The sequence below is a fragment of the Schistocerca serialis genome, chromosome 5 (assembly GCF_023864345.2).
Source record: "Schistocerca serialis cubense isolate TAMUIC-IGC-003099 chromosome 5, iqSchSeri2.2, whole genome shotgun sequence".
Lineage (NCBI taxonomy): Eukaryota > Metazoa > Arthropoda > Insecta > Orthoptera > Acrididae > Schistocerca > Schistocerca serialis.
The window spans coordinates 76,433,059-76,455,345 of NC_064642.1; the positions used below are offsets into that span (position 1 = coordinate 76,433,059).

The 22,287-nt window shown below is 37.1% G+C and overlaps 1 protein-coding gene across 1 annotated transcript in view; it reads right to left on the minus strand.

Annotated features, from left to right (window-relative positions):
- Window positions 1-2,197: 2,197 nt before the first annotated feature.
- Window positions 2,198-22,287, minus strand: part of LOC126481749 (JNK-interacting protein 1) — a 358,511-nt gene continuing 338,421 nt past the window's right edge. The window contains exon 8 of the mRNA XM_050105704.1: window positions 2,198-2,689. Coding sequence (XP_049961661.1) covers window positions 2,617-2,689 — 73 coding nt within the window. The 3' untranslated portion in view covers window positions 2,198-2,616. The remainder of the gene's footprint in view (window positions 2,690-22,287) is intronic.

Consider the following 22,287-nt stretch of genomic DNA (forward strand, 5'->3'; position numbering starts at 1 on the left):
AAACTGATTATTATATGGATAGCAAACAAACATATAAACAAATCCTCATTTTGTGATGACATGGATACTTGCTCTTCCACAAAATAATGAATGGATTTGAATCCTTTCAAGAATACCTACATGACTGAGACTTGCCACTCTAGGGATACAGAACATACTATCTGTCATCCCAGTATTAATAGTGTTCCCTTATCTTGCTATGATTGAAATAAGAACATTGGGCTGTAACCAAAGACTTGAATAGGTCTCTGGTCATGAGTATTGTTAGCCTAGATACAACCCAGGCTTCTCTGGCATTTTCTTTACCTCAACCTAAATTATTTTTCTTTCATATTTATCGAAAATTTGCCAGTTTCATCACAATTACCTTTCCCAAAACAGTGAAGCAATTTAAGATGGAATGGAGGAAACGGTTTCATCCAGCAATGTCATATTTTCTGATATTTTTACAGGATAAATAATAACAAAACTGATGAGTTGGGGAGGGATCTGTAATACAGTGCATTAAACTGTATATTTTCATAGTACATAAATATAAAACTGGACACCACTAATCATGGCACATTACTTTACAAACAAGTGAATCAACATTGCCCTTGCTCCATTTTCTTCTAACAGCAAATCACAGCACTGGACACAAGACTTCATGCAAATATATTACTAGCAGTAAAGCAGAACTTTGATTAAGTGCATCTCAATGTTATTTTTACTATTTTGGATATGAATTTCGTGTTGACAGACTGATATGTGGCACAGCCTGATATCCATGGTAAGACTGAGTTGGCAAACTAATGAATATGATTATGATTCTGTAAGAAGTCATACTAGTTATGCAGCTTGATTTAAATTCTGTGAAGACAGTGAGCTTTGCACCGTGTCATGTCTCCTGTGCTGTGATTCATTGTTACAAGCACAGGGAGCAAATACCATATTGACTTACATGTTTGCAAAACAGATGTGCCCCAGTTGTGGTTTTCACATATATACTTGCATACTATGAAAATGTGCAGTTTATTTGATTGTACATATTGAGGGTCTCTCAAAAGCATTTTATGTTTGGTACTATTAGTTGTGTAAAAATGTTGGGAAATGTCATGGCAGTGACTAAAATTGATATTAGAATAGAATCCATGGGAAGTAGAGTATTTTTGTTTTACATTACATCTAGAGTTATGGTACTTTGTGTGGGAAATGGCCTCTCATTTATAGATTACATGATATTTACAGTTCAGTTTCAATAACTATCAGTTATCAGTGTTAATAAACTACTGCCCTCAAATTTACAACATTTTTAACTGGGAGTGAAAAAAAGCAAGTTTTGTAGACACCAGTGATCTTGCATTATACCGCTAAAAACTCCCAATAACATATTGACATTAATGCAAAATTTTCCTGTCCCTATTGATGGACACTATGGGAGAAATTTCAGCACATTAAAATTTACAACAAAAGTAGAACACAGTACCAGAGCCATTTAAAAAATTCCTAGCCAATATTTAAACAAAATGAATTGATAGATCAATGGATATAAGTATTGCCTTTAATTCCTGCTGTAGTGATATTTCAGAATAAAATTCAGTTGTCGATTTATTTTGCCATGTGGCTACAGCCACTCTTGTACATACAGCTGAGCACAGTAGTGCTCAGCCCCAGTCCATGATCGTTGACTAACGTGACAATATTCATCTTCTAGTACTCCAGCTGTGTGATCACTGTATGAGGCAGAATTATGCATGAAAGTTACTGGTAAATGTAGTCTGCGTGAGAGATTTGTATTTTGTCTGTATCAAGTGGTACATTAGAGACAGTTATAAACACTCATGATGTTCCTGTGGAAATAGATTGTACAAAGTTAACTAATTCTTCTCATCTATGTTATAATAAAGTAATATGTGTTATATCATCCCCTCATTCTCCTCTTGGAGCGAAGTAAAGAACACACCACTGTACTGAGGAATGTATTTTTGTCTGGTACAAAAGATTCACCATCAGTTTACTGTGCAAAATAATGCCTGTTTAACATTATGTATTCAAAACACTACAACAGCAAAAAAAATCCTAAAAAATTATTCCATGGTAGCAGTACTGAACTGATGTGTAGGAACAGTCAAAAATTTAATGAAAATGAGGTAGGTGACTATGTTTCCTCATTCCCATCTTAATAACTGGTGAACAATATTTTAGTTTAGGAAACTCTTTTAATTAATATAAACATCATTTTTGGAATTATGACAGGACCACAAGTGTTCATACAAATAAAGATTAACCTTAAAAAATTATTCAGAATAAATTATTTGGCATCTGTAAAGGGCACTTTATGTACAGGGGTAAGAACCTGTATGAATTGTCAGGAATATTACAGTATCTAAACTAAAACAATGACAGATGTTGTAAACCAGTCTGAGCATGTCGAATAAATTACCTATTACACTAGTGTGGAAATGATCTCTTTACAATCACACAGATTCTGTACAGTTCACAGCTCCCTGTTGATCTTTACACAGTCCTGATACTGCAACTTGGCAACAGCAGAATAGGAGCCTCTAAATGAAGCCAAGAAGCAGTTACATATGGTTTTTGTTTTGTTACTTTGGAAGTACCTAGTAACAAAGCTTTTCATTCAATGTAGATATCTTCTACAGGGTAAGCAGTCTCAATGAATTTTGTGTAGAATCGGTGAAATGCCCGCCTGAAACATTTAAAAAGAAAAAGATATTATGACAAGTAATCAGCTTACAAAAAGATTATACATACAAAAATTAATTAAGCAGCATGTGATGACAAAATGCAGATAGTAAATTAAGTGGTCACTGTGGATTTAGATATGTGCCTTGAGGTATCACAAATCTCTTCATTTAGCATTATGTGTAGAATACTGTGATGTGAGACAGGGAAGAGGGCCAGAGCTGGACTGAACCAGTGAGGCAGATTAACAAATACTGAGATGGTACACTGACCCATGTAAGCATGGTGTTTGGGCAACTTTCCATACTTCTCTCAGAAAGCCTGGTTTCCCACCTCTGCCTCAGAAACACGACATACATTTTGTTAAAACATAAATACTCCCAAAAATTGTTTACTTAAATCACAGACAGGTGGTGCACACAGCTCTAAGTTGTGGCAACAGAAAGGCCTTCCTGTCACAGAATGAAAATAGAAGTAATTGCCCAATCAAGGATGTTTGATTGTCTATCATTAGTAAATTCTGCTACAGGTAGGACAAATCCTGAAGAAAAGAATTTATCCATAAGAATTAAATCAAGTTAATTTTATTTTGAAACTTCTGTAGTTAGTGGATGCCCTTGGCCTATTTTACTAACATTTCTACAACTGAATAGTCACCACAGCAGCTATAAAATGCCCTCAGAAACATAGACTACATTACCTTTGTGCAATATACTAAAAGTTGATTGAATAGCTGTAACCAGCAAGAAGTTAGTGCTTGTGGAGGTAATGACTATGAAACTTATCCTAAACAACAAAATTTCTTTGCACAGTGACATAGTGAGCCTTATTTTTTCAGCAATGGAAATATTTATGGTTCATATTTTCACTGACTTCCTTTTCCAAACATTTCATAAGCCTTTAAATGAATCTAACAAAATAAAATTCACAATATCTGAATAAACTGAAATGCATTTGCTCAGGGCACCTTAGAATGGACTGGAACACACTTATTTTTTTGTTTATTTGAAGTCCGTAAACTGTGTGATTCCCTATGTAGCTACAAAGATATGGGGCTGATGTTAAACAGATTTTCACATGTTATATTTGTGTACAATAGCAGATATCCAGTAATGACAGCAATAACTTAATATTTATCTTAAACAGTCAAGTAGATTAGAATATACATAAAAATCTAGCACACATACAATAGTGGCTACAGTAACAGGAACAACAAAAGATGCAATGTTTATTTTAATATACTAAAATATAGAACATACATGGTAGATGTATCTTCTTATATACGAGTGCAAGCTTATGATTTCTATATAATTCTGCAGAACATTAACAAATAGAAATTCTGCCTTAATCAGGAGGCAAGCATAAAAAGCAACTATAAGTTCTGTTGAACACTGAGTGGGAGAGGTTAAGGTCAGGCAGTTAATAGACGTTTGCCGTCAGGTACTCATCGCCAGGATAAAAAGTATTTTTCTTTTGTAAATCCTTAACTTTCTTTCTGAAGCTACTGCTTTTGTTTTTAATTGATAGCAGTAGTTTGTTGAAGAATAAAAATACAAATACACATTGAGCATATTTACATGCAATTGGTGTCATCAGTGTTAACACAATAATAATAATATAAACTCTGACACGACAAATGTCATTAATACAAATAATAATCCAAGATGGATGCAATACATATTTATGCAAATGTCAATAATAACAAGAAGTTTCCTGAGACATCAATTATAAGATAAATGAACTAGACAGTTCAGTGAACGGCAAATAAATAATCAAACAGATAATTAACAATAAGTGCATGAAACTGCAATAAAATCGATCCACACTGTGGCATATGTATAGTTTGCAGTTAATTTATTGTTCATTCTCATATGGAAAGTGGGTCACTTGTCACATATTCAAGGAACTCTTGAACAGAGTAAATTACTTTACTTTTTATCCACCATGAAAGACTAGTTTTAAATTTATTTACTTGCACTGTGTAGGCATTTTCAGATAATTTGTTGAAGTAGACAAGACCAAGATATCTGTAACTGTTATGTGTCTTTGCAAGCCTAGCATATGGCATATTAATTTATGTCCACTTCTTATGTTATGGTCATGAACTGTCCTCCGTAAGTCAAATTTACTCAGATTCTCTTTAACAAAGACAAGGCAGTTGTAAATATATAGGCCAGGCACTGTCATTATTTTTACTTTCTTAAAATAGTCTTGACATGATTCATGTGGACTAACTACTTCTATGCACCTTATGGCTTTCTTTTGCCATTTGAACATTAATTTTGAGCCTACAGAACTGCCCCATAATAGTATTCCATAACTCAGGTGGGAATGAAGAATGCAAAATATGCATATAATAGAAGTCCTTTACTGACACTGCTCCTTAGCTTGTACAGCAGATAGATGACACGTGCCAGTTTGCCACATAACTTCCCTGTGTGGGTATCCCAGCTGAGCTTTTGACCTATATGAAATCCTAATAATTTTACTATTTGTTATCATGACTGGGAGCATGCAGACAATACAAAAGCTTCAGTTTTACTATCTTTCTTCTGCAGTACTTTTGCCTCAAACAAAGTAGTGCATCTCTCCATTGCCGCTGCCATGCTGTATTACAGATTTTCAAGGTTGGTATTACATGTGATGAGCATTGTGTCACCAGCATATAGCACTGCATCGCATGGTATAACTGCAGGTAAATGATTTATATAAATAATGAAACAGAACGGTCCAGGAACAGATCCTTGAGGTAAACCCTTTACAACTAGGAGATATTCTGACATTTGATTATTTACCTTAACTGACTGTTTTATATTGTCCAAGTAAGACTGGATTAGGCACTCTCACTCCATAGTTGTAGAGCTTTTTTACGACAATATTGCGGGAGACTATATCAAAAGCTTTCTTGAGGTCCATCAGTGTTGCACAGATAATATCTTTATTTTCAAAACAACTGTATAGTTTTGCTACCATACTCTGAACTGGTTTGATAGGCTGAACCTGAAACCATACTGTGAGGAGGTAAGTATATCATTATGTTCAAAATATTGACTCGTCTGTTTATGCATGCAGTATTCTATTATTTTTGATGTTACAGGTATAAGTGATATTGGTCGATAGTTATCTGGAGATGCTATATCTCCTTTTTTATGTTCTAGTTTAACTACAGATATTTTGTTGATTATTTTAGTCAGTGGCATTACAATTTGATTTCTGATATATTTAAGAACATAATGTGAAAGGCCATAGTAGCCCTCTGCTCTAGAATTACTGATATTAGCTATTGATTCATTAACCATCTTCTGAGTTACATGAGTCCAGTGAAAGCTCTCTGTCTGCTTACTACTAATTTCTGGCAGCAGTGCCTCTGCCTTTCTCATATTGTCCATTATGCTGTTATCTGATTGAGGACTGACAAAATGCGCATTTAGAATATCAGGTGGAATTGGTGTCTGGTATACTTTATCATCACAGTTTATTTCTGTTTTATTAATTTCCCATACAGCTTTGAATTTATTCACTGAGTTCAGTATATATGTATCACTTGCTTTGCACTTAGCTGCCTTGATTTCAGACCTGTAAATCTTTTTCACTTTCATACACATTTCCTTGTCGGCATTATTGTGCCTGGACCTATCATGATAGAGTAGCATTATGATTCTTATTCTACTTGTGGCATGTACCAGTTTTTAGATTTGGTGGTTTGGTGTAACGATTTTGCTTTCATATTTTCTTGCTGCATTTAGGACAACATGCTTCAAAATTTTCAGTTAACAGTTCTAAAAATTTGTTGGTAATTTCATTTGGACCTGCAGTTATTTTATCCCATTTTATTAAATTCAATTTACTTATCAACCTGTTTAGCTTTGATTCATTAATTGGTCTTATTATTTTTCTACAGCTTGTAGAAGTTTCTGTTGCTTTACTGTTAAGAGTTTGTCTGAGCCATAGTCCCTCATGATCTGAAATGCCTAGCTCGATTGTGTCGAATTCTGTTTTGTTTAGATGAAAATAATATATTATGTTATCTAGACATGCTTTCTGTCTGGTGGATTTGTCATTTACGCAACTGAAGTTAAGGGATCTTAATGTATTTAGCAAGTGAGCAATCTTTATATTCTTAAACCTAATGTCTATATTGATATCACCAAATATTACTGTTCTGTAATCTTTGTATCTGAGTAGCAGGAATATCAATTTGTCCAGGGGTTCCAAAAATATGTCTTCATTGTGTTTTGGGGGGCTGTATACTGAAATTATTATAATTGCCTGTTTTGGCAACATTATGGCTGCAGCTTCAAATTTTGCTTCTATGCACAGGCCACTTAAATCTATAACTTCATAGATTAGGTTCACACTATTTTCAACATATACAGATACACCACCATGTTTAATATTGTTCTATAGAAGCTGGTTGCCAATTCATATCCAAATTGTACACTTAATTTTAGTTCCTCATGGCTAAGCCAGTGTTCATTTATTGAAATCAGTGTGGAGTTTAACTTTTCCAGCCAATACTGAAGTTCATTAAGTTTATTCTTAAGAGACTGCACATTAATATGTAAGAACATTACACATGAACTTATCTTACTGTGGTTTTCCTGTAGCCCTTCAGCAACAAATCATTGTGATCTACATCTACAGCTACACCCATACTCCGCAAGCCACCTGACAGTGTGTGGCGGAGGGTACCTTGAGTACCTCTATCAGTTCTCCCTTCTATTCCAGTTTTGTTTTGTTTGTGGAATGAAGGATTGTTGGTATGCTTCTGTGTGGGCTCTAATCTCTCTGATTTTATCCTCATGGTCTCTTGGTGAGATATGCGTAGGAGGGAGCAATATACTGCTTGACTCCTCGGTGAAGGTATGTTCTCGAAACTTCAACAAAAGCCCGTACCGAGCTACTGAGCATCTCTCGTGCAGAGTCTTCCACTGGAGTTTATCTATCATCTCCGTAATGCTTTTGTGATTACTAAATGATCCTGTAATGAAGTGCGTTGTTACCAAAAAACCAGTCTGTAATGTGGGTGGTACAGTTTTTAATCTCATGTAGTAATTCTTCTTCCTCAAATTTTATGTAATTATGGCATGGGCTAGTCGGTTCCAAGTCATTTACAAAGAGTAGAAACAGAACTGGTCCTAGAATGGAGCCTTGTGGTACACCAGACTTGATGCTCTGCTTTTCTGAGCAGTAGGACTTTATCTTGTTCCCTTCTTGGATGGTAAGCTCAACTATTTGCTCTCTGTTTTGGAGATATGATTTTATCCATTCATAGGCCGGGCCCCTAATACCTACAGATTCAAGTTTCTGAAGCAAGATGTTGTGACTGATGACATCGAATGCTTTAGAGAGATCTAGAAATATGGCTGATATGTTCTTTATTGTCTATTGCATTTAAGGCTTCATTTAGGAATGGAAAGATAGCTGTCTCAGTAGATTTATATTTTCAGAATCCATGTTGAGTATTAGTTTTTGAATGAGGAAACGTTTATGTGAGTAGCCCCCCAGAAAGGGATGCCATATGCTATTACTGATTGCATAAGCTGTAATAAACAGTTTTTAGTGAGTGAATATTACATGACTGCCTGAGAATTCTGAAGCATAGCGGAGACTACCAAGTTTGTGTAACAGTTGTGTGCTGTAATGGCCCCACTGGAGTGAACTGTAATCCGGACTCCCAAAAACTCATTAAACTTCTTTGCCCTCTGTCTTCAAGAGTTCCAGATAGGCATGACAGTTTCAGGATGGATAGAAGAGCGTATAAGCTATCTTGTTTCTACTTAACAGTAATTTATTACAGTGTAGCTATATTACAGTTGTATCATTAATTTTGAGCTTCAATTTCATGGCTGAGTCTGACTTGGAGAGGACGTTTATGTCATCTGCAAACTACACAAAGGAAGTATTAGGAAGATTTGAGGGAGGTATTTGATTTTGAAGATTAGAATTACCTTCACATGATATTTTATGATATTTCCATAGCAACAAGTTAATTGCCACAAGATTATTTAATTCACAATGTGCTAATTTCCATTATATTTTTTACCAACAATACAACACTGTTCTGAATTGAGTTTAATGTCTGAACTTTTTGACACTTGTACACTCAAACTAGAAATGGAGCATCTGAGATCTTTAGTCAACTTATCATTGAGACAGGCAAACCTATCCATCTCAGACGTGCATATTTCCCTTGATACAAATTTATTTTCTTCTTTCTTCTGCTTTTGTTCTGTATACATTATATCAGCATGAAAGATGAAGACTGCCTATGTCTGCCAATAAAAGCATTAAATAATTTAAAGAGTAAAAGTAAAATCAAACAATAGAAAATCCAGGATGTAATAATGACAATAATGTGGAAAGGATAGATTGCTGCTCACAATATAGAGGGATGCTGAGCTGCAGACAGGCACGACAATAAGTCTGCCAAACATGTGAGCTTTAAGCCAAAAAGCCTTATTCTAAAGTAGAAGATGTACATGCATTCATGCAAGCACAATTGACAAACACATCACTGACTCTGGCCATTGTGGCCAGTTTGGCACAGCTAAAAAGTAGCCATTGATATCGGGCATGTTGTGCTCAACAGCATGTTCCAACACTGGATGGCGAGCTCTGCTCAGGGCCACAGCTTGAAAGCGGTTATTCATTCAGGTAGACATCTGATTAGTGGTAATAATTACATAAAATACTGCAGTAAAACTGGTATATGACAGGACTACTTTCACAGGTAGTTCTACCTCTGACACGCCAGGCTAGGAAAGTGTAGCATTAACCTGTGATGAGACTGGAGTAGGGCATGCTGTGTGTGTGTGTGTGTGTGTGTGTGTGTGTGTGTGTGTGTGTGTGTGTGAACAAGTCTCACACCTGGGTCTTTCACAGGGGTATGACCCATGTGGCAATGGGTTAGGACTGAGTGTGGCGTAAGGATGGACTAGGATATTACATATATTGGATGGATAGCAGAATGTACTTTGAGGGGCCAGGGGAAGGATTGTGGATAGGATGGTTCCTCATTTTCAGACATTATGATGAATTGTCAAAGCCCTGGCAAAGGATATGGTTCAGTTGTTCCAGTCTGAGATGACATTGAGACATTAGTGGGGTGTTCCTTTGCAGCTGGTTCTTGGGATTGGATTACGGTTGAGGGAGGATATGGTGCTGGAAATCTGTCTGTGGACTAGATTTGAGGATAGTATCTGTCTATAAAGGCCTTAGTAAGATCTTCAGCATATGGGGCAAGGGATCTGTCATCACTGCAGATGTACCATCCACAACTGAGATGACAGCTATCAAAATGCAGTAATTTTTACGGCTAGTAGGCTTTATGTGTACAGAAATATGGATGGAGCCATCAGAGAGGTGGTGGTCAACATTTGGGAACGTGGCACATTGGTTTGAGGAGGACCAAGTGAAGCAGATTGGAGTGGAGATGTTGAGGTTGTGGAGTAATGAAGATAGGGCATTGGTTTCCAAACTGGGTGTAATTACCCCCTCAGGGGTAAAAACTAAATGATTTGATCCTGTTTCAGTCATGAGACTAAATTATTTCCAAAAGATCATAACTATTATCACAGTTTTGTAAGGCTCTAACATTGTTTATATAAGTTATCAATAACTACTTTTCCTCAATTAGTAGCATTATTCAGGCGGAGGTTACAGGTTCCTCATATAGTCCATCCACTAGACACACATGTTGTGCATTGTCCCATACATTGCTGATGATAAAGGCTTGACTCAAATGTAAAAGCTAAATATCTCAAGAAAATGTCTTCTCCAAGTTGTAAATAGTAACTTCAGTTGCCCAGAAATTGCTTCATTGCTCACTTTCAAACAGGTAAATTAAATGATTGACAGCATGACACTGCAGTAACTACATTAAGCTGAGTACAGTATTATTATTATTATTGTTAGACTGTGTGACGAAGCAAACTGGGATATTTTTACTTCCTCTCTTGCTTTGCCATCTGCCTCCTTAAAATTAATTTTTTCACATCTGACTAATTCCCATTAATATACGTAAGTATAATATGCATTTTTGCAAAAGAGAAAGGTTGGCCCTCAGTTTTAAAGAATATAACACCAGATATAATTTAGTGCTTAGTTTTACATATGTAATTATTATTATTATTAGCGAATGTCCCCATGGGAGAACGATAAGCAGGTGATTAACATTTCTTAATGTTCTTCTTATTTCCCCAGTATTTCTTCATTGCCTCCCCAAAGGCCTTCTTCCTTTCTTCGGTCCACTTTGGTCGGAAAGGTTTAGATTCCGTCTCTGGAGTAAACTTCCACTTGTCGATTTTTCTTCTGAATGTATCCCGGTCTGATGTGTTTGTTATGTCAATTTTTGCCTTTTTCAAATCCTTCTTAACTTCAGTTACCCAGGGTATTGTTGCCTTAAGTGATGTCATATAGTCCAATAGACGTTTAGTTAACCTGTTTCCAGGTAATCTGTCTATATGTCCATAAAACTTCATCCGCCTCTTCCTGATATCTGCCTCGATGTTTGATATTTTTTCGGTTGTCTCGGTAGTCTGCAGCCTGTATCCATCTTGTGTGTATCGTGGTCCTAGGATTTTTCTAATAATTTTTCTCTCTACTTTCTTAATTTCGTGTAAATCTAATTTTCTATTCAGGGAGAGTGTTTCACTTGCATATGTGACTGTTGGTTTGATGACTGTGTTGTAGTGTCTGATTTTAGTGCCTTTTGATAGACATTTCTTGTTATATATATTTTGAATAAGTCCGAATACTTTCTTGATTTTCTGTAATCGGTTTTTTTTGTGCTATTTTCTCAAGTCCTGTTGGTTCAATAACTTCACCGAGATACTTAAAGTGCTTGACTCTAGTTATTTCACCATACTTTGTTTTTAGTTTCGAAATATCTAATTTTGAGCAGATGAATTCTGTCTTCTCAAAGGAGATTTGCAGGCCAACCTTCTCAGCACATTCTTTAAGTGTCTCAATTTGTTTTACTGCTGTTTCTTCACTGTCAGTTATAATTGCCAAGTCATCTGCAAACGCTAAATAAGGGATGTTCAATTTTCCTTTACCTCTTCCTAGTTCAATTGGCTTCCAAAAGCTTTGTTTCCTTAGTGTTACTTCCCACTCTTTCATAACTTTGTCCAAAACTATATTGAATAATAGTGGTGAGATCCCATCTCCTTGTCTTACTCCTGTTTTAATTGAGAATGGTTCCGAAATTTCCCCTCTGAATTTAATTTTTGATTTGGTTTCTGTTAGTGTTTGTTCAATTAGTTTTCGGGTTTTAGTGTCTAGGCCTCGTTCTTCGAGAATGTGACATAGAGACTGTCTGTCTATGGAATCGTATGCCTTTTTGAAATCAACGAATGTGCAGATTATTGGTTTTGACCTGATTGCTTTAATCTTTAAAATAGTTTTAAGGTTGAATATCTGTTCCGGGCATGATCTATTAGGACGAAAGCCTGCTTGGTAGTCTGAAATTGTATGTTCTAGTTGTTCTTGTGCCCTCTTTAGGAGACATGCAGATAGAATTTTGTAGGTAACTGGTAAAAGTGAAATGCCTCTGTAGTTGTTTACGTCTGATCTTTCTCCCTTTTTGTGCAATGGGTGAATTAGTGCACACTTCCACTCCTCTGGGATATTTTCTGTCTGCCAAATTTCTTTGATGATGCTAGTGATCTCTTTTAACGAATTTGGACCAAGGTTTTTCAGTAGTTCAGCTACAATTCCATCTTCTCCCGATGATTTATTATTTTTGAGTTTTCTAATGTGACTATAAATTTCTTCTTGAGATGGTGGTAGTGAAGTCTCATTCGTGTGTTCTGGTTGTAATCTGGGGAATCTTGTACTTGGTTGTGGGCAATTTAGGAGTTGTGAGAAATATTTAGCTAGTTCTTGGCAATTTTCTTTGTTAGTTAGTGCCAATTTTCCATTCTGTTTCCGGAAGCAGAGATTTTGTGGAGTGTATCCTTTGATTTTATTTGCGAATATTTTATAAAAATCTTGAGTGTTGTGGTTCTTAAAGTTTTCTTCAATTGTGTTTAGCTGTTCATTAAGGTATTTTCTTTTAGTTTGTCTAAGTATTTTAGCTGTTTGTTTTCTCACTTTGAAAAATGTTTGTTGTGTGGTTTCTGATTTGTCACAATTGTAATTTAAAAAGGCTTGTTGTCTCTCTTCTAATGCGTTATCACAATTCGAATTCCACCATGGATGCTTGGATATTTTCTTTAACGGAATCAAATCTCTTGCTTTCTGTATAATTTTCGTTCGGAAATCTTTCCAGTTGTTTGTTGGTTGTTTATCCCATGCTTCTGTAATTTCTGATTCCTTGATATTTTTCAAGTCAAATTTGGGAATTAGTGGTGATTTCCTTTGGCGTTTCCTTTTTGGAGTGAATTTAATTTTAACTCTGGTAAGGTAGTGGTCAGAATCTATATTTGCCCCTCTGCGGACTTGAACGTCGTGTATTTCTTTCTGGAAGTCATAGGAGATCGCAACATGGTCTATTTGAAATTCACCAAGCTGAAGGTTTGGTGATCTCCATGTTTTTTGTTTCTTGGGGTCTTTTCGAAGTGATGTTGTCACGATTTTTAGGTTGTTTTGCTGACATAACTCGATGAGTCTCATGCCGTTCTTGTTTGTGAATTTGTGTGCAGGGTAATTACCGACTGTTTTTTTATATTTCCTCTCTTTGCCAATTTGCGCGTTGAAATCCCCTAGAAGAATTTTTACATCCTCCTTTGGAATTTTGGACATTTCAGTTTCGAGTTTTTCCCAATACATATGTAATTGATTTTCTAATTTATTTTGACTATTTCTATTTAATACTTTCATTATAGGGTGAAATCAGTAATTGTTTCGTGACTTAAATTCTGTTGTTGTCTTGTAAACAAATATAAATTCTGTACTAATTAACATTTGGAAGGTGAAACACTAGCATTCTTTAAATATTTATTTGGCTCTATTTGAAAACATGTTTGTAAAGCCAGCCCTTAATTAATTCCAAAGTAATTACCAGTTTTGTCAAAAGTATTCTTTGTATATAATAGAGAGGAACATTCCACGTGGGAAAAATATATATAATAACAAAGATGCTGTAACTTACCAAATGAGAAACCGTTGGTATGTTGATAGAGACAATAAAAAACACACAAACACATGCACAAATTTCAAGCTTTCGCAACCCAAGGTTGCTTCATCAGGAAAGAGGGAAGGAGAGGGAAAGGCAAAAGGATTTTACATATATCCGCCTGTGTCTGTATACGTGCGGATGGATATGTGTATGTGTGTGAGTGTATACCTGTCCTTTTTTCCCCCTAAGGTAAGTCTTTCTACTCCCAGGATTGGAATGACTCCTTACCCTCTCCCTTAAAACCCACATCCTTTCGTCTTTCCCTCTCCTTCCCTCTTTCCTGATGAAGCAACCGTTGGTTGCGAAAGCTTGGAATTTGTGTGTGTGTTTGTGTGTTTTTTATTGTCTCTATCAATATACCAACACTTTCTCGTTTGGTAAGTTACAGCAGCTTTGATTTTATATGTATTCTTTGTATAACTATATATGTTAATTTCATTATATAAACAAATAATTTGACTTAATCCTTGCAGTGGAAGAAACTGTTAAAAAGAAAGAATTTTTCTATGTTTTCAGTTAATTGAATGAAGTATGTTGTAATCGTAATTTCTGTAAATTAAACATCAAACAGTGTGTAGTTTCAGTGCCTATTATTGTGATGATACGTAAGCACCTGAGTTTTGGTCCCGAGACAGTCAGTCCATGACCGAGTTTCAGACGAGGAACCCATATTGGCTAGATCAACAACAATGCATCCACTTAACTGTGAAATAAGTTAATAGGGTGTGTGCTAAAACAATGACAGTGTCTGTTCAATACTTACCTTATTACATGGGAAGAACTGTGTGGTTAGGTTTTCACTGTTCGTAGATGTTAAACAGTAAACTATTGTCGCAGTATGTTGATGTTTGCCTGAAAACTATTAATGAGGCTTATCGTAAGTTAAACAATAGTGCACTGGGCATATTAAATGTGCAATATTGGGGGGTTGTGAACAGTGAAAGTAAAGAACTGTGAAATGTAACTGTGCAGCTGTTTGCTACTCATTTATAGTAGTCAGTGTTGAACACTTCCAACATCTGTAGGGAGAATCGACGTAAGTTCAGCAGGTTTTACTTATCTTCAGACAGCTCAGGTTTTGGTCAGTGGACCCACAGGATTAAGCAAACTTCCTCGCTGCATTCTGGATAGCGGTAGTCAGTCAAGCTTCATTTTCAAGTTCCTGATTGATGAGCTAGGTTTAAGAACTATAGAACATCGTGATCTATCTGTCAATGCCTTTGAAATGCCATCCGCAACTCAACGCATCGTAGAGTCTTAGAATTCACACTACAGGGTACATGGACTAATTCCAAGATGTCTATGACTGTGTCTGAAAGCACATACTCATTTTCCGCACACCCAACTGTGCCTTCCAATTTAAGAAAACTTGTACGTATACGGGGACTTCAGATTGCAGACCTAAGGGATGGTACAGAAGATCTTCCCATCGAGATTCTTATCGGAGCTGATTACTATTGGAAAAGTTTGGAAGGTAGGAGACGAGGTACTGGCAGAAGTAAAGCTGTGAGTACCAGACGTGAATCGTGCTTTGGTAGCTCAGTTGGTAGAGCACTTGCCCGCGAAAGGCAAAGGCAAAGGTCCCGAGTTCGAGTCTCGGTCGGGCACACAGTTTTAATCTGCCAGGAAGTTTCATATCAGCCCACACTCCGCTGCAGAGTGAAAATCTCATTCTGGAAACATCCCCCAGGCTGTGGCTAAGCCATGTCTCTGCAATATCCTCTCTTTCAGGAGTGCTAGTTCTGCAAGGTTCGCAGGAGAGCTTCTGTAAAGTTTGGAAGGTAGGAGATGAGGTACTGGCAGAAGTAAAGCTGTGAGTACCGGACGTGAATCGTGCTTCGGTAGCTCAGGTGGTAGAGCACTTGCCCGCGAAAGGCAAAGGTCCCGAGTTCGAGTCTCCGTCGGGCACACAGTTTTAATCTGCCAGGAAGTTTCGTATCAGTGCACACTCCGCTGCAGAGTGAAAATCTCATTCTGGAAATGGAGGATTGTATTTGATGGTTCATCACATGACCAGAATGCATGTTCATTCAATGACTCTTTAGAAATAGGTCCTAATTTACTTCCTGACATTCTTTCAGCATTACTGAGATATCGTCTACATCAAGTAGCCTTAATTGCCGATATCAAACAAGCATTTGTACAGTTAGTTCTTCACAGGAAAGATAGAGATCTCACGAGGATTTTTTGGTAAAAAGTAATCGTAGATTAACAAGGAAACTATATTACAACTGATGAAAAGATTACATACTGCTTCACCCGACTACCTTTCGGACTTACCTGCAGTCCGTTTCTTCTTGCAGCCTTGCTGGAAGAAATTGCTGTAATGCACAAAACGAATTTTCCACAAGCTGCTTTACTTGTTGAAGATAATATGTACACAGATGATTTTGTAGCAGGTCTAAAGATGACAATGCTGTAATTAACTTGTATTATGAGCTTACATCATTCATGGGACAGATCAGTCTACCAATGGCAAAGTGGGCCACAAATTCAAGCCAGCTGATTGGAATATGGCAATCAGAAGGTGTCATAAACACTACAGATACAGAGGTACTGGGAGTGTACTGGAACACACAGACTGATGTGCTCAGTGTTGTTCACAACAATGTTACCGACAATGTTATAAATCATTCTGCCACTAAGCGAGAAGTACTACGAAACACTGCTAGATTCTATGACCCACTGGGTTTGTTGTCACCTGTGTCCCTCACTGCAAAAATAATTTTTCAAGAAATTTGGTCAAGAGGAATTGAATTGGATGAGCTTTTACCCCTTGATCTTAGCAAACACTGGTGAATGTGGGTATCAACATTGATATCATGTTCACACATAAAAATGCCCTGATGGGTTGGTGTATCTGAGAACACTGAGCCAGAAATCCGTGTCTTTTGCAACACATCAGAAAAGGCCTACGGAGCAGTCCTTTATGTACGGCACACCACAACAAATATGGTATCAGTCCATTTAGTTGGTTTGCAGTAAAAACCAACTAGTTCCCATAAAAAAAAAAATAACTCTTCCACGGCTGGAACTTCTAGCGACACTTCTTGGATCAAGACTACTTCATTATTTCTGTAAGGCCACAAGCTATAATGCAAGTTGTGCAACATTGTGGACTGACTCAACTGTAGCCTTAGGATGGATACAACATGACCCTAATTGATGAAAAACCTTTGGGTCAAACTGTGTTATGGAAATACAATGACTAATGAATCCGTCACAGTGGAGGCACTGCCATGGTGATAAAAATCCAGCTGATCTAACCTCCAGAGGTACCACAGCAGATAAACTTCACCATGCTTCTGTATGGTTCCATGGACCTGCTTGGTTAACAAAGAACAGAACACAGTGGCCTCGAATTTTACAGACAGAAGAGCACTCCTTGCCAAAAAAGAAGAAATTAACAGACCAAGTCTTCATGGTACAAACAACGATTCCTATTTTAACAGCTACACGGTACAGTAGTTACTTCAAGCTGTTAAGAGTTACAAGATGGGAACTTCACTTTAAACAGCACTTATTGAAAGAAAACAGAACATCTGGAGAACTAACAGCATCAGATTTGGGTGAAGCACACACTTACTGGATTCAAGTTGTTCAACAGCAACATTTTGCGCTCAAACTGCTTGCTCTATACAACAACATGCCTCTACCATGTAATTTTCAGATAGCTCACTACAACCCATTCTTGGATAATGGTCTTATTCGTCTCGGTGGACGGCTGCAGTTTGCAGAATTACCCAGAGATCAACGCCACCTGATTCTTCTTGAAGGACATCATCATTTCACATGTTTACTGATCCAGCAGACTCACATTCGTTTGCATCACCTTGGAGTAAACATAGTTTTATCTGAACTGAGAACAGAATTCTGGCTCCTTAGAGCTCGACAGGCAATTATACATGTTCTACACTGTTGCCTACCTTGTAAGATGGTGAAAGCTCACGTTGTTCAACAAACTGAGGCTCCATTACCAGCTGAACTAGTCTCACCACTGAAACCATTTACAGTAACAGGTATTGTCTTTGCTGGTCCATTATATGTCAGACAAGGACATATTACGAAGAAAGCATATATTGCTCTATTCACATGCGCAATAACACGAGCCATACACCTGGAACTATGCTCAGATGTGTCAACTGACAGATTTCTTCAAGCCCTACAAAGGTTTGTTGGAAGACGAGGAGTGCCCAGCACAATTTACACTGATAATGTTACTACCTTCCATGCCACGCACTTAGAGCTGAAGGAGCTCTGGCGGGCTCTCACGGCAAGCAAGACGCACAAGTACCTTGCCTAGCAAGCCATCACTTGGAAATTCATTGCCCCACATGCACCTTGGTGGGGAGGATTCTGGGAACGGATGGAGGGATCTGTCAAATGCTGCCTGAGAAAAGTTTTAGGACAGTCGCAGTTGGGCGAAGAAGGTCTCAACACAATCCTGGTCAGCATAGAAGCAGCACTAAACTCTAGACCAATTACACAAGGGGGAGAGGAATGTGAGCCACAGACGCCCGCACATTTCCTTGTAGGTGATTGACTCACAACACTACCTACTGGTCCAGAATCACCAGTTAGAAAGGACTTGTCCAAGGAATTTCAATGGCTGCAGAAGATGGTAGAAAACTTCTGGAACAGGTGGAAGAAAGAATATCTGATCCTGCTCAAAAACTTCCATGAAACTCATCAACCTAGGCCAGGTTCAGGAAGACTCCAGCTGGGTGATGTCGTTATTCTACAAGAGGATGTTCATCCACGACACATGTGGAGGAAGGCGCGGATAGAAGATCTTCATGAAGGAAGAGATGGGAAAATACAAACTGTAACCTTATGAACATCAGAAGGATCCATAATCTCACGTCCCGTTCAACTGGTCATTCCTCTAGAAGTTGATCAGGGTGGGGAGAGTGTTGCGGGTTGATATTTGTAATTATAGACACTCTGGAAATATTGATTATCCTTGAATTAATGTTTTATATTCCATGATGTACATTCCTTGGAGAGAAATAAATTAATGTTGTTTTGAAATCACGGTGTTGTGGGTCCGTAATATGCGGAAGGGGGAGGGGGGAGGGAGGGGGGAGGAGCGAAGGTGGACATAATACCTAATGTCTGATTTCATTCAGGGGTAATAGTCTAAGAAAGATTGAGAACCACTGAGATAGAGTGTCTGTCTTTACTGTCTAGACTCAGGGTCAAGACACACTATACTCATTCCTCAAAAACTTCTCTCCTACCTGCTTCATACGGTCCTGCTCAATCCAGTGTGCCATCTTCCTAGACATTGACATCCGCATTCATACTGATCCCACTAACCACAAAACATTATTTCATTTTGGAACGACAAACCTGGGTGTAAGAATAGCAAAACGTCATTTTTTTCGATGAATCCAGGTTCTGTTTACAGCATCATGATGGTCGCATCCGTGTTTGGCTACATTGCGGTGAACGCACATTGCAAGTGTGTATTTGCCATCACCATACTGACGTATCACCCAGCGTGACGGTATGGGGTGCCATTGGTTACACATCTCAGTCACCTCTTCTTTGCATTGACAGCACTTTGAACATTGTACATTACATTTCAGATGTGTTACAACCCATGGCTCTACCCTTCATTCGATCCCTGCGAAACCCTACATTTCAGCAGGATAATGCACGACCACATGTTGCAGGTCCTGTATGGGCCTTTCTGGTTACAGAAAATGTTCGACTGCTGCTCTGGCCAGCACATCCTCCAGATCTCTCACCAAGTGAAAACATCTAGTCAATGGTGGCCGAGCAACTGGCTCATCACAATATGCCAGTCACTACTCTTGATGAACTGTGGTATCGTGTTGAAGCTGCATGGGCAGCTGTACCTGTACGTACCATCCAAGCTCTGATTGACTCAATGCCCAGGCATATCAAGGCCGTTATTACAGCCAGATATGGTTGTTCTGGGTACTGATTTCTCAGTATCTATGCACCCAAATTGCGTGAAAATGTAATCACATGTCAGTTCTAGTATAATATATTTGTCCAATGAATACCCGTTTATCATCTGCATTTCTTCTTGGTGTAGCAATTTTAATGGCCAGTAGTGTAGCACATGACTGAAGCAACCCTTTAAGAGAATAATAAGATATTGAGAGAGGGAAGTAGTTTGATTAAAGTGTTGCACACATATAGTTTTGTGTGTTTATACTGTAGTATAAAGGACATTATAGTGCAATTGAATGTAATAATGTTTGTCATACCATTATTTATTTCTTCTGTATAGCTCAACATGTCTTAATATCACTTTAGCAGCTAATCCCTGGGTAAATACAACAATACTATTAAAATGCTGGGAGGAAGAGAAGGATGTAGGATATAGAAAAAAATACGGAATTTTTGCAAGAAATCCTCATTGTCATCTCATGATTGGACCACATCTGAAACTAGCTAGTGTGAAATAAATCTTTCATCTGTAGCTGGTCACAGTTTTCCTTCAGTTATATTTCGGAAAACAGCCATGGTGTTCTCAAACCGTAATGCATATAATAATTAATTATTAAAGATTTTATAGCATCTTGACTCTGTTTGAAAGGGTATCAAATTCACTATGCAAACAGCAGAAGATGATTACTTGTCTCCTACAGCTTCTGTGGATAGTATGATAAGACAGATAAAAATTCTTTGACAAAAACTAGAACTGGCTATAAAAAAAGGCTACAAATAATAATTTTGCTCTGAAAACAAAATTCTATTTCTCTGTTTTGTGTCATTAGTTATGACTCATACATAGACTGGATCAAATCAATTGTTTAGGAGTTAACAGCAAATTAAAAAAAGGCTATAAAAACCATTAGGATGACACAATGTAAGTTATGGGAAAACTTAACATATGTCAAAACCTCCTTGAATCACACTAGTATCCTAGAGATTGAGCCAACCACAATCTATGAACTTGCCACAGTTTCTGTAACAGTTCCTGCCATTCCTAGCCTCGAAAGAATACAAGTAAGTGGATCCCGAATATTATGAATGTGGATATTAATATATGAAAACCACATGCAAAATGTAACAATGGAAATTACAGGATGGAATAATGCCTGTCTAGAACTCAGCCTAGCCTTTTGCAAAATATCATATTTTACGTTGTTGAGCTTATACTCCATCCACCTATACCTGTTAACAGATACTTCATGACCCAGATTTTGTTTTAAACCATAATATCTTCAATGTTTCACAAACTACAAACGATTGATGTTCATGGGATTTAGTACCACTTCTTTTGGGCAGAGGGTCTGCTGTCAGTGGTGCAATTTCTTAAAAATGTCCACATCTCCCAACTGTTGAGATCTTCCTATTTGATGATTATATCACCTGCAGCATAATGTTTGTGCGATTACATTATCCACTAGAAGGTGACCAAAAGGCAGTGTTGTATGAGTATAGGAGATTTCTCTTGGTGTAAGTATGAGCTACATAGTTGCTGAGTTAATTGAGGCATTAAAAATAATTTTTATACATTGCTTATTTTTAGTCCAGGTTGCATATATTTAAAAAGATGAGTAGTTTCAATCACCTTGGATCATCTTTGTATTTGCGTAGTTGCATCAGCAACCTGTCTTGTGGTTCCGATACAGGGAGATTGAAACTAATAATGCATCAGTTAAAGCATAAAGTTTGGCTGGCCTACTTCTGTATAGATGTGTCCTTATGTTTAGTAATCAGATGTCACACTGGAGGAAACAAATTTATTAGGCTCAGAGCTATAATTGCCTTGAAATTGTTTGATAATACAGTCCTGTTTTCTCACTACAGAAAATGATTCAGAACAGCAAAAATGTTAAGAACGGTAGACAGAAACAGGTTAAAAAGAATACCTAGGAAAGAGTAATTACATTTTATATCATTTTTTCCCCTTTAAACCTGGTGCAAACTCACAAAAGTTTAGTTCCATCCAGTCTGTGTAATAAATAATAACATGAAATAAAAAATATAGTTTTTTCCTCTTTTAGAACAAAATTATTGTTTATTGCCTTTTTGTTTTTTTGGAAACAAATTATAGCACTGTTGTAATTTTATTTTCTTACACCTGAGCAGTTTCAGCTACCAAGGACTTCTTCAACTGTTAAGAGCCTAGCATCATGGAGATACACAGATGCACATTCGTCTGTGTACCTCCATGACACTAGACTCATAAAGCCTTGAAAATGGCCTTGGTAGTTGAAACTGGTGGTTGTGTCTGAAAATAAAATTGCCACTGGTGCTATTTTTATTTTCCAATTAATTAATACAGTTTTGGACTGGCTGAACTATTACATCCAAAATGCTGGAAAATTGTTTTCTATTTTCTTTTTTTGTGATCTGGTTTTGGAAGTTAGTTTTAATTATTTTTAATTTTTCTTATTTCGTACTTTTCATTGTTATGTTAGCTTTCCTATATTTTTGTTTATTATGCTGACAATATGAAAAAAATTGTTTTGTAAGAACAATTATTTTGCAAG